This window comes from Dipodomys spectabilis, unplaced genomic scaffold, assembly GCF_019054845.1.
Source record: "Dipodomys spectabilis isolate Male_0828 unplaced genomic scaffold, ASM1905484v1 ptg000207l, whole genome shotgun sequence".
Classification (NCBI taxonomy): domain Eukaryota; kingdom Metazoa; phylum Chordata; class Mammalia; order Rodentia; family Heteromyidae; genus Dipodomys; species Dipodomys spectabilis.
Window position 1 is genome coordinate 14,433,498 of NW_024870884.1, and position 14,431 is coordinate 14,447,928.

Below are 14,431 nucleotides of genomic sequence, written 5' to 3' on the forward strand. Positions count from 1 at the left end.
CTGAGTAGTGAGGATTACAGGCTTGAGCTGTACAATTATGGGCTTGGCACCCAAAGACCCTGGATAGTAGATTTCAGTGCAAGTGAATTTTCTTGACATCAGAGCTGGCACAAAAACTATACCAAATATATGATAACTCCCCCAATCAAAGTACTCTAGAATGAGTTCTTACTGGCCTAATTTGGAACACATACCTGGAGCAATACTAAGACTGGCCAGTAAAAGACTACTCTTTGATCACAGAGACAGATTCCACTATTAGAAAAATGTTGAAAAGTTACACTGAGCAAACAAAAGTAACACCCATAAAATTTTCTAAGTACATAGTAATATGGCCACATCAAGAGAAAGGTTAATTAGCCAAGTGCTGGTGTCTTACACCAGCAATCCTAGCTACTTAGGAGACTGAGATCTAAGGATCATCGTTTGAAGCCAGCCCAGACAGGAAAGAATGAGACTCTTATCTCCAATTAATCACCAAAAAGACTTGAGCTGTAGCTCAAGTAGTAGAGTGCAAGCCTTGAGCAAAAAAACTCAGGGACAGTGCCTACCCTGAGTTTAAGCCCTAGGACTGGCACGAAAGGAAGTAAAGAAGGAAGCAACGAAGGAAGGAAGCAACAAAGGGAGAAGAGGGAGGAAGGGAGGGAGGAAAGGAGGGAGAGAGGAAAGAAGGAAGGAAAGGAGGGAGAGAGGAAGGAAGGAAGGAAGGAAAGGAGGGAGGGAAAAAGAAGGAAAAGAGAGAAAAGAGAAAGAAAGAAAGAGAGGGAAAAGGAAAGAAAGAAAAAGAAAAGGAAAGAAAGAAAGAAAGGTAAATTTGTTCAACACTGCATAGTCACCTGGAAGTTTATTTGGAAGAACATTGAGCTCATCTCACACCATATATAAGGAACACCACATAGATATATATGAATAATGAAATTTATCATCTGTTGCATACAGGCCAAAGGAGAGATTTGTCTATCTACAGACAAAGTTCCAAAGAGAATCTGCTTATGCCAAGATGAAAGCACAATGAAGTGGGAACACTTAGCTTCCAACTAGTAATATCTTTATTTCTAATACTGCGCCTTTTACATAGGAATTTACAGAAATTAAAAGCACCATACTGGCTTATGCTAGCTTATGCTACATTTTTGTCTGTGCAGACTCCCCTCCACCCTTCTGTGCCCACCTGGGCTCACCTGTAGATATCTCTGGCTGGGTTCTTCAAAGGAAGGTTCTAGCAATGTGTGCCATAATTCTGCTAGGTTGATGGTGTCTGCTTCAGGATATCAGCTCTTGCTAGAATCTGATAATGCTGTCTCCATCTTCATCCCTTGAGGATTTAACATGGAAATGGTTTCCTATAGGTACCACTTTTGAGGTGTTTCAATATTATTTCTTCTTAGTCCATACCACTGTAATACATTTGCCATTAAAATTTTTGTACTTCATTTTCATCAGAGAAACCAATGGCTTATTTTTTTTAATCATCCTGAGAGGGACTTATGAAAAGAAATTCATTTCCCAAATCACTATATGTAGTACTTAGAAAAGTGTTCCTCTGTATCAGCTGAAATTCTTCCAGCTGTTAAGTGTCACACAGGCCTAAGAATAAACAAGGAACAGTTACTATCACTGTCAGGACAAAGTCCCAGAATGGAAGAGTTACAGAGTTGAGCAGCTCAGTGACATGTCTGGGCCAGCTTTTTCCTCTCACAAATTTTCATCTTCCGAACCCAGATTATAAACTTGTATCACAGACATGGAAACCAGAAGATGTCTCTTACATCTTACCATGTCAAGACAATATTTCAACACTGATGTATTTCCTGAACTTCTCACTACTCACATATTCATCCCAACAAAATGGCTCAAATGGAATTTCCATTGTAATCTAATCTGGATTCATTGCTCCCCGTGCCCCCAAAGTCAACTGTGGGAAGGAACAGGGAAGAAGTAGGTGGCCACTTAGAACTGTGTATTCCCAGAAGCACTAGGAACAACAGAACAGAGGCAGAGAAACGGTGATAGTCTATAGTTGTACATATAAATACACAATTCTTGAGGGTTATATATATCATGCTTAAATAGGTCCACAATGAAGTGCTAAGAGTCTGAAAGTAAAATTCCATAAAATGTTGCCATTTTTAATCTGTAGAGTGTAGTACAGATGTTTAGAGTTGATGTATATTTGTGTATTCATAAAAAAACATCATAGTTACTGACAACATTTATATGTTGTCATATAAAACCTCAGAAAAATACTATTTGATTTCTTAACTGAAAAGTTAGTTTGGTAATAATGGCCATGTTCATTCAGATATGCCAGAAAGCAGTCCAAAGTAGATGATATAGCTCTTGCTGAAATTCTGTGTCACTTAATATACTATACAAGCTATAGAGACTGCTAGTATTTAGAATCGGGCTGATTCAGAGGTAATTAAAAACCTCACAATCTTTAGTTGTCCTTCGTAATGAGGCAGGTAAGTAATAATAGCCAATGGCCATTAGCTATTTCAGGAAGTAGAAAAATGGGCATGTGATTTGTACTCTAAATCTGCCACATACATTTTCATACATACTCAGAGAAATGCTAGTTAAATATTAGACAACAGATTCTCTGATAAAATAAACCCTTGACATATAGTTAATCAATTTCCGTTGTATAAATATTCTAACTAAGGCCTAGCTACCAACATGATGGTGTGTGTATCATGTCAGAAAGAGATGTGAGCAATAGCACAACATGACACAGACCATTCAGAGCCAGTAACAAGAGAAATCCAATCCACAAAGATGACAGTGAAAAGCAGCAACATTATTAGAAAGTGATAGATAATGTATTTCCTTTGCTCTTAATACAACTGATCTATGAACTTTAATAACTGTGTTTCCCAACTGGCTCAACAAATTCCTGAAAATTCACCAAGGAGTGACATTACATCACCAAATGTATGCAGGTATGAGTATACACATATATCTACCTATGCATACATATAAGTACATACATTCACTTCACACATGTATAGACACATATATAATTGTATTAACCTATAAAGACACTGTGGTATTTAGTATGGAAAATATTAATATATACCTTAAGTTACTAAAATTAGGAGTTCATATTTTCTCCTCATAACCATGTTGGGCTCTAATATACAAACCAAGTCCACCCCAAATTTCTTTTACACTAACATACTCACATAAAGTCTAAAAACATCAGGGATTCTTCATATATATGCATGTTTAATGCTACTGTGATTCAGTTTTTAGCTTCAGATGCCACAATGACTATGGATAAAATAAATATTGCACATTATATTTACAATACAGTTTTGGTATCACAATTGGAAGATGTTATTAAGCAGTATAAATTCTAAAGACTTTTTCTAAACACATTATTTCCCTTTTGTACAATTTCCAATGAAAAGTTTAAATTTTTCTTGAAAGCACTCCATTATTTTTTTTTTCCATTATTTTAAAAGATGCTACTTTCAAGTTACTTCCTAGCATCCTTTTTTTTCCCCAAAATTTTTATTGTGATTAAGTGGTTACATAATTTCCCAAATTTCACAGTATTGTGGGATAGTGATGCTCAGTTAAAGTCAAAAACACATTCTAACTTTCCTGGAGCAAATGTCTGTCATGGTCTGTAACATTTGAGTTCTATGAGCTTTGCAATATGGTTATTTCTTTCACATTGGGTGATATGTACATTTCTTTTGTTTTGCATAGCATCAGCTGTTCTCTCTTTCCCACTTGTTCCCTCCCTCCCATCGCTGCCATTGAGTTGCTTAGTTCATTTTGGTCAATGTCCAGTGCAACTGATGGGTCCCGCTGTTATATGCTTTTCCCTGATTCCCTCTAGTTCTGTGTCATCTTCCTGGTTCCCCTCTGGTGTACACATAGCATCCTTTCAAATTCCCTAATCTCATTTTTAAAACATGGATAACAAACCTAACAGGTGTTGTGTCGGCTTCTGACCATTTAGGATGTTGAAAGAGCTTTCAGCCTTGTGTGAATTCTCTGATGTTTAGTGAGGACTGACCTCTGACTGAACGTCTTGCCACATGCATTACACTCATAAGGTTTCTCCCCTGTGTGAGTTCTTTGATGTTTAGTGAGAGCTGATTTTTCACAGAACATTTTTCCACATTCATTACATTTGTAAGGTTTCTCCCCTGTGTGAGTTCTTTGATGTACAATGAGGTTGGACTTCACACAAAAGGATTTCCCACACTCATTGCATATAAAGGGCTTCTCCCCTGTGTGTGTTCTCTGATGGACAGTCAGGGCTGATCTGTGGCAGAAGGACTTCCCACAGGCATTGCATCCATAGGGCTTCTCCCCTGTGTGTGTCCTCTGATGCTCAGTGAGGTTTGACTTCACACAGAATGTTTTTCCACACTGCTTACATTCGTAGGGTTTCTCTCCTGTATGTGTTCGCTGGTGGTTGGTGAGGTGTGGTTTCTGGCAGAAGGCTTTCCCACATTCAGTACATTCATAGGGTTTCTCACCTGTGTGTGTTCTCTGATGCTGAGTGAGGTTTGACTTCTCCCAGAATGTTTTACCACACTCACCACACTCAAAGGTTTTTTCTCCCAAATGAGCTCTCCGAGATTGAGGGAGATGTGGCTTCTTGCTGAAATGATTCCCACTTTCAGGGCATGGATAGGGTTTTCCACCCATGTGTACTATCTGATGTTTAAAGAGGGCTGACTTTTCCCAAGCTTTGTCATTCAATTTATACTCGTGGGGAGTTTTTCTTGTGTAAGCTCCCTGGTGGATGATGAAAGTTGAACTGTCACAGATGATTTCCCCAAATTCATTATATTCATAATTACTGTCCTCTGAAGGAGCTCTCTGATGTCCAACTTGTAAATCCACATAAAAGAGCTTCCCACAAATACTGCATTCATATGGCTCCATCTCCCAATGAGTTCTTTGGGATACATTAAGCTTTAAGCTATCAATGAAGGTTCTTCCACATTCAGTGTATTTACAGAGTGTCTCCCCTATCTGACATCTCTGACTTGTAAAAGAGGAGGCTTCCTCATGGAAGCCTTGGCCATTTTTATTATACATAAAAGGCTGGTCAAAAATTGGTTGAATGAGGTCCTGATGATGTCTGAGAATATTCCTTTTTTGGTTGTATTTACAAGATTTTTCTCCAACAGGGATTTTTTCAGATCTAATATCAAGAACTAATTTTTCACATACATTAAACTCATCAGACTTCTTTTTGGAATAGTTCTTTTTACTAATAATTAAATCTGAAATATTTTTCAAACTCATTTCACAAGTATCACATATTTTAAAGGGACAATTTCTTGAAGACATTTGGTCTGTGTCCAGATTCAAAGTTTTCCTAAGTTTATCACCACCTTCTACACTTACTGGTTTGTTGTTGGTGACTATGAGCTGCCAAAAGTGTTCATCTTGATTTTCCTGGCTGCTCTCTAATAGGTCATCATCTTTCCATTTCTTTTCTAGAAAGAAAGAGAAAAATAATCACACATTTCTGGTGAATTTGGACACAAAGGCTCTAATCCAGTCAATTCTTTTGCTTTAGACCCAGTTTCCTGGTATGATTGAGTTCAGGGAAACTTTTCTAGCTTTCATCAGAAAAAAAGGGCAATGACTAACACTTTATAAACTTCAAAATGATATAAAAATGTCAAATAAAATCTACAGCCCAGGGAATCCAAGTGGCTCATTCAAAAAAGTCAAGAAACGCACACACTATTTTAAGATGAGCCCAGCAGAGCCAATAAACATGGAAAAAATTGGGGAGCCCAAAGTTTCAGAAAATGAACAAGCTTAGGTGGTAACAGATATGTCCTTACTGCTCTCACCAAGATCACTGGAGTAGATTCTCACTAGAGTCCATGCTTCTTTTCATTTTTTTTGTTGGTCATGGGGCTTGAACTCTGGGCCTGGGCGCTGTCCCTCAGCTCTTCAGCTCAAGGCGAGCGCTCTACCACTTGAGCCATAGCACCACGTCCAGTTTTCTAGTGGCTTATTGGAGATAAGAGCCTCACGGACTTTCCTGTCCAGGCTGGCTTTGAACTGTGATCCTCAGATCTCAGCCTCCTCAGTAGCTAGGATTATAGGCGTGAGCCACCGGCGCCCAGCCATGCTTCTTTTCTATAATATATATTAACACCAAACTAAAGTTTTATAAGTATCAACTTCCTCAGGTTCAAGAGAATAGTCTGAAAGCCCAGGATGAAGAGCTTTTTCTTTAATTTTATTGACAAGGGTGGAGTTTCCAAAAGTTGGTGGAAAAACATGCTAGATGAAGTGCAATAAATGGAAGATAGGATAAGCAGGGGATGGAGATAATCTGAAAGTTACACAAAAGACAGGAAATTCACAGTAAATGTGACAGTTGTCTTTTTTTTGGGGGGGGGTGTCCGGTTGTGGGGCCTGAACTCTGGGCCTGGCACTGTCCCTCAGCTCTTCAGCTCAAGGCTAGCACTCTACCACTTGAGCCACAGCGACACTTCCGGCTTTTTTCTTTTTGCTTATGTGGTGTTGAGGAATCAAACCCAGGGCCTCATGCATGCAAGGCAAGCGCTCTACCACTGAGCCACCTTCCTAGCCCCACAGTTGTCTTTTTAATAAAGAGTAGTTGTGAAATATAATGGAGGGAGAATTAAGCTTGGCTGAGGCAGAGCATAGTTTATACCTCATCTTCCCATGACCTACTTACTACAGTATGTCACACACACATCTGTCACTACACACAGGTGTTCAAATCTGCATTTATTTGTAGGTTTCTCATTTATGACTCTGCTTTAATGTTTGGCCTAATCTGTGAGGTCCACAGGAATACTTCTGTATATGGTATCTAGATCTTCAGTATACTTACTCGTAAAATTGTTGGCTATACGTCACTGTTGCTATCCATATGACATGTTAATCACATGTTCAAAAATAATCTATGACCAGGGTGCAGGTGGCTCATGCCTGTATGTCTATCTACTCAGGAGGCTGAAATATGGTGGATCACAGTTCAATGCTAGCCCCAGGCAGAAAAGTCTATGAGATTAATTTCCAAAATAACTAGAAAAAATCTGGGTTGGAGGCCAGGTTCAAGTTAGGTAGAGCACAAACAGAGCAAGCAAGCCAAGCATGTGTGGGTTCAAACCTCAGTACTGGCAAGAAGAAAAACATATAGATATAAATACATAAATATAATATATACACACATATAGGTTTACATATATATGTGTATATGTGTGTATGTATGTGTATGACAATAGATAAAAGTTATTACCCTGACCAAAAAATAATAAATAAAACCTTGCAAAACTGATTCACATTATGTGTTCAAACTAAAAATTTGCAAGTCTGTTAAAAGTACCTTTGTGTGGTTCCAGCTAGATATCAGACTCATATACTGGTCATTCCCAATAATGTATCCTTTAGTTAAAAAGTATATTAACTAAAGGCATTCCAGCCTTTCTTCTCCTTGAAGCCTATACATCCTTCAGTGAAATGCTACTTTAATTTTTTTTAGATTGATAATATAAGCATTAGTGATTGTAAGAACATGAAAGCCAAAAAGTCGCTAAACATCCACCCATTGTAAGATCCTATGTATGCTGTCTTTCAGAAGATACTACTTTTTACATAATTCACTGTAAATACAACAAATCCCTCTGTTGCAATCTACCTCTTAGCATGTATTACTAGACCTGTTTCCTCTACCTCTTCTGAGATGGTAAAATAACAGTTCCAAAAAAGTGAGGTCCATGTGAATCATTTCCACCTCTACCAAATGAGGTGAAATACTGAGGATGAAAGACAAGATACTAGAGAATGTTTCTCTTTTTTTTCCTTCCCTCCTTCCTTCTTCTTCCCTTTCTCTCTCTCCTGACTTTCTCTTCTCTTTCCTTCCTTCTTTCCCTTCCTGCCTCCCTCCATTCTTTCCTGCCAGTACTTCCTTCAAATGTAGGACTGGGGCTTGAACTCAGAGCCTTGTTCTCTCACTGGGCTATTTTGTCCTCACAACCCCACCTCTGGATTTTTTGCTGGTTAATCAGAGATAAGAATCTCACAGACTTTTCTGCCAAGGCTGGCTTTGAACCACAATTCTCATATCTCAGCCTCTTGAGTAGCTAGGATTACAGGCATGAGCTACAGGTACCCAGCTAGATATTATTCTGTTAATTGCCTAGAACATAACTGAGCCACAGTGACTATTCACCATCATATTTTTGTTAAGTTGAATGTATGCAAGAAGTGCATGAATATATGCCAGCTGTCTAAAAGAAAATCGATGGTGAATAATTTTAAAAGATAAAGAGAAACTGAGAAAAAGAAATCAAAAACCTAAAGCCAGTTGACTGGATGCCATGTACAAATAAATCACTCTACAATGTCAAAGACAAAAGCATTTATGAGTAAGAATCTCATACAAGGAAATTATATAAGACAGCAAGATGTGGGCCAACCATCCTTGGTCAATTCTAAAGATCTGGGGTGAAAAAGAATTTCTGAAAAATATTCCACAGGTAACAAACCCTAAACCAAGGACTGAAGATTAATTTCCTCTTGTTTTCACCTGCCTGTGGATTCAATGACTCACCTGAGTGATTCTGGCTTGAGGACCCCTTCTCCAGTATCCAGGGTTCCTCCCCTTGTTCTATCTTATAGATCACCTCTGGCTTAGTAACACAGTGCCCTGTAAAACAGAATACCATAAGGTGGAGGACAAACAGCTTAGATTTGTGCACTCTGAAAAAAAAAAAAATGAAGGCAAAGGAGCTGCTCAAAAAAGGTACCCAAACATATAATCCTCAAAGATTGGAAAGAACACTTTCTTTATCACAGGCAAAGAGCTCAGTCTGACTTGAATCAGAAAGCAACAGGGTCTTCACTTTCAGCAACTAAGAAATGCATAGGATTGGAAGCCATGTTAAAAAAAAAAAACTCACCTACTGAGACAAGGTTGCTGTAATTTTCCAGAATTACATCTCTGTACATTATCTTCTGAGCAGGGTCCAGGAGATACCATTCTTCTTTGGTAAAGTCCACACACACATCCTTGAATGACACATGTCCCTGTAACAGAATAGTGTTTCTCTCTGCAGTTGTGATGTAGAAAAGAATTGGCAGGACAATTTTTTTTTTTTTTTTAGTTTACAAGAAATGGCAGAAGAACCCCTCCTTTTATGCTTATTATGTAGAATAACACTGAATATCTTATACAAACTGAGTTTCCACTACAGGCTGGGAACTACCCAAGTTCCTAAGACTACAAGTAAAAAAAAAAAAACAAAAACAAAACAGGTCCTTTTCTCAACATTTGATGAGGGCACAAATTTATGAGCACAAACTTATGAGCACTTATTAAACCAACACTGCAAGAACCAGCAGTGTATACAGAAAAGTGAGTTATACAAGACCTCTGGAAGACAGGTCAGTGGTTTTGGTTTGTTTTGGTTTTCAAACTTTGAAGTGGGAGAAAACTCACCTGGGATTTTTTCATCTTCTGCTCTTGGTGGAGGAGAGAGAGCTGATGGAGAAGAAAGGAAGAAGGATGTCAGGAGAGACTTGGCCTGCTTGGCAGTTCCTGGATTCATCTGCCTATAGAGGTCCATATAATACTTACATGTCCATGTGTGGCTCTGATATATGTTGAGTTTAGACATGATATTTTTTCACTGAGTGAATGTAAACATTTGTTTCTTATTGATTTATTACCAATTTAGGTTCTGTGATACAGAAAAATTGAAAACATAAATGAGTTTAATAACAGTAATCTAAAAGTGGAAATAGTATAGATTTGTCATAATTGAAGATAAAAAAAAAACCTCAGGCCATCCTGTTTATCAATATTTACCTGCAAACATCACTAATCCCTAGGGTCAGGTAATCCAAGTTTATGGAATGGCTCAAATGGTAGAGTGACAGCCTATTAGAATGTTCTGCTGCTATGTTAAATTTCTCAAAGGCATGTTTTAATAAGAAACTAACTTTGAAGCTGGGTGCTGGAAGCTCACACCTGAAATTCTAGCTACCCTGGAGGCCAAGATCTTAAGGTAGCAGTTTGAAGCCAGGTTGGGCAGAAAAGTCCTTGAGACGTCTCCAATTAAGTATGAAAAGAAAGGGGGAGGGAGGGGAGACAGCGACAACACCACCACACAGACTAACTGTGATTTAAGTGGCAAAACAAATGCCAATGTCCCAGGAATTTGTAAACCAGAGTTCTAACCTTCTGGTATCAACAAATCATGTGTTTGAAATAAGTCACTTTCTGAAACTTGATTTTTTTTTTCCCATCCTGTTTGGCTGCACTGGAATTAGAACTCAGGGCTGCACCCTAGCTAGGCAGGCACTTTAGTACTTGAGCTACACCTCCACCTCCAACACTTTGTGCTATGGTTTTGAGATAGGTTCCTGTTTCATTTTGTGTACTGGTCCTGGGGCTTGAACTCGTGGCCTGGGTGCTGTCTGTGGGCTTTGTACTCAAGGCTAGAGGGCTAGCACTTGAACAACAGCTCCACTTCCAGCTTTTTTTTTTTTTTTCTTAATTGGAAATGAAGAGTCTCATGGACTTTCTTGCTTAGGCTATCTTCAAACTATGATCCTCAATTCGATGCCTCCTAAGTAACTAGAATTACATGTGAGCCATAGGCAGCCAGCTAGGTCTGTGTGTGTGTATTTTTAATTGGACTTGACTGGATCTCTATCCTCTTATTTTCCTCTTCACCTCAGCTAGGATGACAAGTGCATGTCACCTAGCTTTTGCAGTTGGGACATATATGTTTAAATCTCTCAGTAGTCAAAACAGCTGCACTACAAAGGACCCGCCTTGCAGGTCCTATCATCCCGTGGGCCTATAAAGCCAGGAAAGCAAGAACTTCAACATCTGCTTGATGCCACCACTGGATGGGACAGCTGCTGCTCCAGGATATGAAGAAACGGGTTTTTAGGAAGGGGTGATAACAGCATTTCCTTAGCTTAGCTGGTAAGCCTTTCAAGCCAGACACTGCTCCACCGAGGCTCCCCAGTGCGGCTGTGGTGCACCCACCCCTCAGCTCCAGCTCACCTGTCTCTTCTTAACCTAGTAGTCCCAGAGCCTTCAATGGCTTCAAGATAGATACTGTGTCATGATTATACACAATGAACAACAAAAGAGCAAGACGTCAAAGAGGTCTGACTGGGATGGAGCATGTCGGGCCAGGAAAGGGCCCTGGTGACTGCCAGGGCACGCCCCGCGTCCATCCAAGCCCAGGGAGCCCAGGGAGCGACTCCAAGTCCCTTTCCTGGGACCCTCTCAGGTTATGACACACAGCAGAAATAAGTGTAATAGCCAGCTAAATTAAAGGGGGGGGGCAAAGAAAACCACCTAAGGCATTAAGGATTTTTGACATCCGCATTTCAAACAAAAAAAGGACACAATCTCGCGAGCGTTAATCTCAGTAATCCATTCACACCCGACCTGGCTCAGCCGCTCTCTTCCGGGCAGTCCTGCCCCCTTTCCTTTTCCAGCGCGACGCGCACGCCAATACGTCACGCGCTAACCGCGCATGCGTTGGGCCCGTCACAAACGGGCGCGCGTGCCCTTTCCGCAGCTCCGCCCCACCCCCCACTCGGAGGCCAGCGCACGCAACGCGCGTGCGCACTTCCCTCCCACAGCCGTGCCTCCGCGCCGCCGGCTGGCCGCGGGGCCCTAGGCGCACCTGCACCCCGTTAGTCTAGCCCTTCGTCCCCCGAGGCGACCCAAGCGCCCTCCCGGGGCAGTGATGCCCGAGCCGTACTGCAACTGCGTACACGGGTTTTGTTTTTTGTCCGAGGGGCTCAGACCCATCGGGGTACCGGTTGCCTCCTGCCCGCCCCCTCCCGACCCCCACGAACCCCCCTCATTCTCCCCGAGGCTCACCTGCCGCTCCCTCGCGGTGTGGACCCCGACGCCGGGGATCGTTTCCCACGAGGGACCGGAGACCAGGCAAGGACGAGTCGGAGGATGGCTGTCTGCGCATGCGCAGAGGGAGGGGCGCCCCTGAGGCCCGGCGTTGGGATGGAGTTTGTGGGCCACGTTGAGGGGTCCTAGCCCCCGAGTGGGACATCTCGCCCTCATGTTGTTCAGTCCTCCAGCCCCTGGCTGCTGGAGTGTCCTGCTGGAGGTTGTGGATCAAAACAGTAAAGGTGTGCTTAAATTTCATTGATGAAGGTAGAACATCCTTTTATCTAAAATAGTATAAAGTTGGGCTGGGGATGTGGCTTAGTGGTGGAGTGCTTGCCTAGCATACATGAAGCCCTGGGTTCAATTCCTCAGTATCACATAAACAGAAATGGCTGGAAGTGGCGCTGTGGCTCAAGTGCTAGAGTGCTAGCCTTGAGCAAAAGAAGCTCAGGAATAGTACAGACACCCTTAGTTCAAGCACCAGGACTCCCAAGCGGGGGGCGGGGGAGAATCTAGCCAAGAGCTGGTGACTCAAGCCTGTAATCCTAGCTACTCTGGAATCTGGCATCTGAGGATCACAGTTTGAAGCTAACCCCGGGCAGGAAACTCCCTGTGAGACTCATCTCCAATGAACCACTCAAAAACCAAAAGTGGCATTGTGGCTCAAGTAGTAGAGCACAGAGAACCTCAGGACAGCGCCCAGGCCCTGAATTCAAGCCCCTGAGCCCCCCCTCCAAAAAAAAAATATTAGAAAGTGCCTGGGCAATGATAGGACAGTGACCTGTAATCCCAGCTACCCAGGAGGCTGAAATCTAGGATCGTGGTTCGAAGCCAGCCTGAGAAGAAAAGTCCATAAGACTTATTTCCAGTTAACCAGCAAAGAGCTAGATGTGGAGCTGTGGCTCAAGTGATGGAGCACCAGCTTTGAGCAGACAAAGCTAAGGGACCGAGCCCAGGCCCAGAGTTCAAGCCCCAGGAAAGGAAAAAAAAATACCTGACACCTTAAGGTGGCATTTTTTACAGCATTAATCCTATGATCAGCCATTTGTCTAAGAAACCCTGATATGGATACCCCTGTAGGGGTCTTGGATTGTTTCTTTCTGATAAAGGATGATGAGGATAGAGGGAAAGGTCATTTGAATGTGAGGGTAGGGCACCAAAGTAAATTGAGGCATGCCTCATAGCTACTGGCAGGCTATTATAAACCCCCAACCAGGACTCTCGGTTGAGAGGGTTGTTTTATGCTATATGAGGTCTTGTCCACTCTCTTCCCTGCGGGGGTGGGGGCGTGAGGTGGGGGTGTCAAACTTCCTGGAAATCAGCCGGATGTAGGTGGGTTTCCTACCTTTTGGGCCAGTCTCAGCTGTTCTGGCATCTGGCACTGTCTCCTTAACCCCAAGGGAAGAGACACTTGTCCCCTGTGCGGGCCTGCTCCAGAGTCAGGGGTCTTTGCTTTCATCTATTTCCAAGTCTTCAGGAAAAGGAAAGAGTGTGTCTCTCATCTGCCTAATTTTTCCTCTTTCACCTCAGTTTTTATTAGAGAAAGCTCTGAACTCAATAGTTATGGGATGTAAGCATTTCTAGGCCCTCTCTATAGACAGAGCTAAGAAAATAAAGTGACTTTAAACCAGTATCACTATATCTACATTTCTATCTCTCTATCTGTAAATATTAAAATTAATATGTGTATCTTACTCTAAACCAGGATTCATTCAAGCTTCTCTGCTCTCTTCTTGTCTATTTATTTTTTTGTTCTGATTCTGGGGCTTGAACTCAGGGCCTAGGCTTAGGTTTTTCACTCAATGCTGGTGCTCTATACCTTGAACCACACCTCTGTCTCTGGCTTTTTACTGGTTAATTGGAGATTAGTCTCACAGGTTTTCTGGCGTTGGACCTTGATCCTCAGATCTCCTCTGTAGCTAGGATTATAGGTATGAGCACTGGCCCCCAGCTCCAGTCTTCACTTTTTATTAAAAAAAACTTGAGGAATAAAAAAAAAAAAATCATGCTGAGCGCCTGTAATCCTAGCTACTCAGGAGGCTGAGATCTGAGGATCATGGTTCAAAGCCAGCCTGGGCAGGAAAGTCTGCAAAATTCTTATTTCCAATAAACCACCAGAAAAAACAAGTGGTGCTGTGGCTCAAGTGGTAGAGCCCTAGCCTTGAGCTGAAGAGCTCAGGGACAGAGCCCAGGTTCAGAGTTCAAGTCCCAAGACCGACCAAAAAAAAAATCACCATACAGGGTACAGAAGTTACAGCATGTAAATTCCAAGTATACTTTTTTTTTTATTAGAGCTTGAAATCAGGTCTCATAGCTGGTGCTCTACTTGAGCCACAGCTCCACTTCCAGCTTTTAAAGGTTAACTGGAGATAAGAGTCTCTCCTATTTGATTGCCCAGCTGGCTTCAAATCATGATCTTCATAGCTCAGCCTCCTGAGTAGCTAGGATTATAGATGTGAGCCACCAATGCCCAGCAAGGTATTATATTTCTTTGTTATTAGATTGGGTTAGTTGAATATGGGACAGAGA

The 14,431-nt window shown here is 41.6% G+C and overlaps 1 protein-coding gene across 5 annotated transcripts; it reads right to left on the bottom strand.

Annotated features, from left to right (window-relative positions):
- Positions 1–1,031: 1,031 nt before the first annotated feature.
- Znf248 (zinc finger protein 248) lies at positions 1,032–11,959 on the bottom strand. Of its 5 annotated transcripts, none has more exons than XM_042696365.1 (7): positions 11,879–11,959; positions 9,605–9,707; positions 9,467–9,508; positions 8,928–9,054; positions 8,579–8,674; positions 3,940–5,471; positions 1,032–1,915 (listed from the first exon to the last, which is right to left on the bottom strand). In XM_042696365.1, the coding sequence occupies exons 3-6, from the start codon at positions 9,479–9,481 to the stop codon at positions 3,970–3,972; spliced, it is 1,740 nt and encodes a 579-aa protein (XP_042552299.1). In that variant the 5' UTR covers positions 9,482–9,508; positions 9,605–9,707; positions 11,879–11,959; the 3' UTR covers positions 1,032–1,915; positions 3,940–3,969. The 5 variants fall into 5 exon arrangements, with proteins under 5 accessions (XP_042552299.1, XP_042552298.1, XP_042552302.1 ...); XM_042696364.1 differs by lacking the exon at positions 11,879–11,959 and adding an exon at positions 11,438–11,485; XM_042696368.1 differs by lacking the exon at positions 9,605–9,707 and having other exon boundaries at positions 11,879–11,955.
- Positions 11,960–14,431: the final 2,472 nt, after the last annotated feature.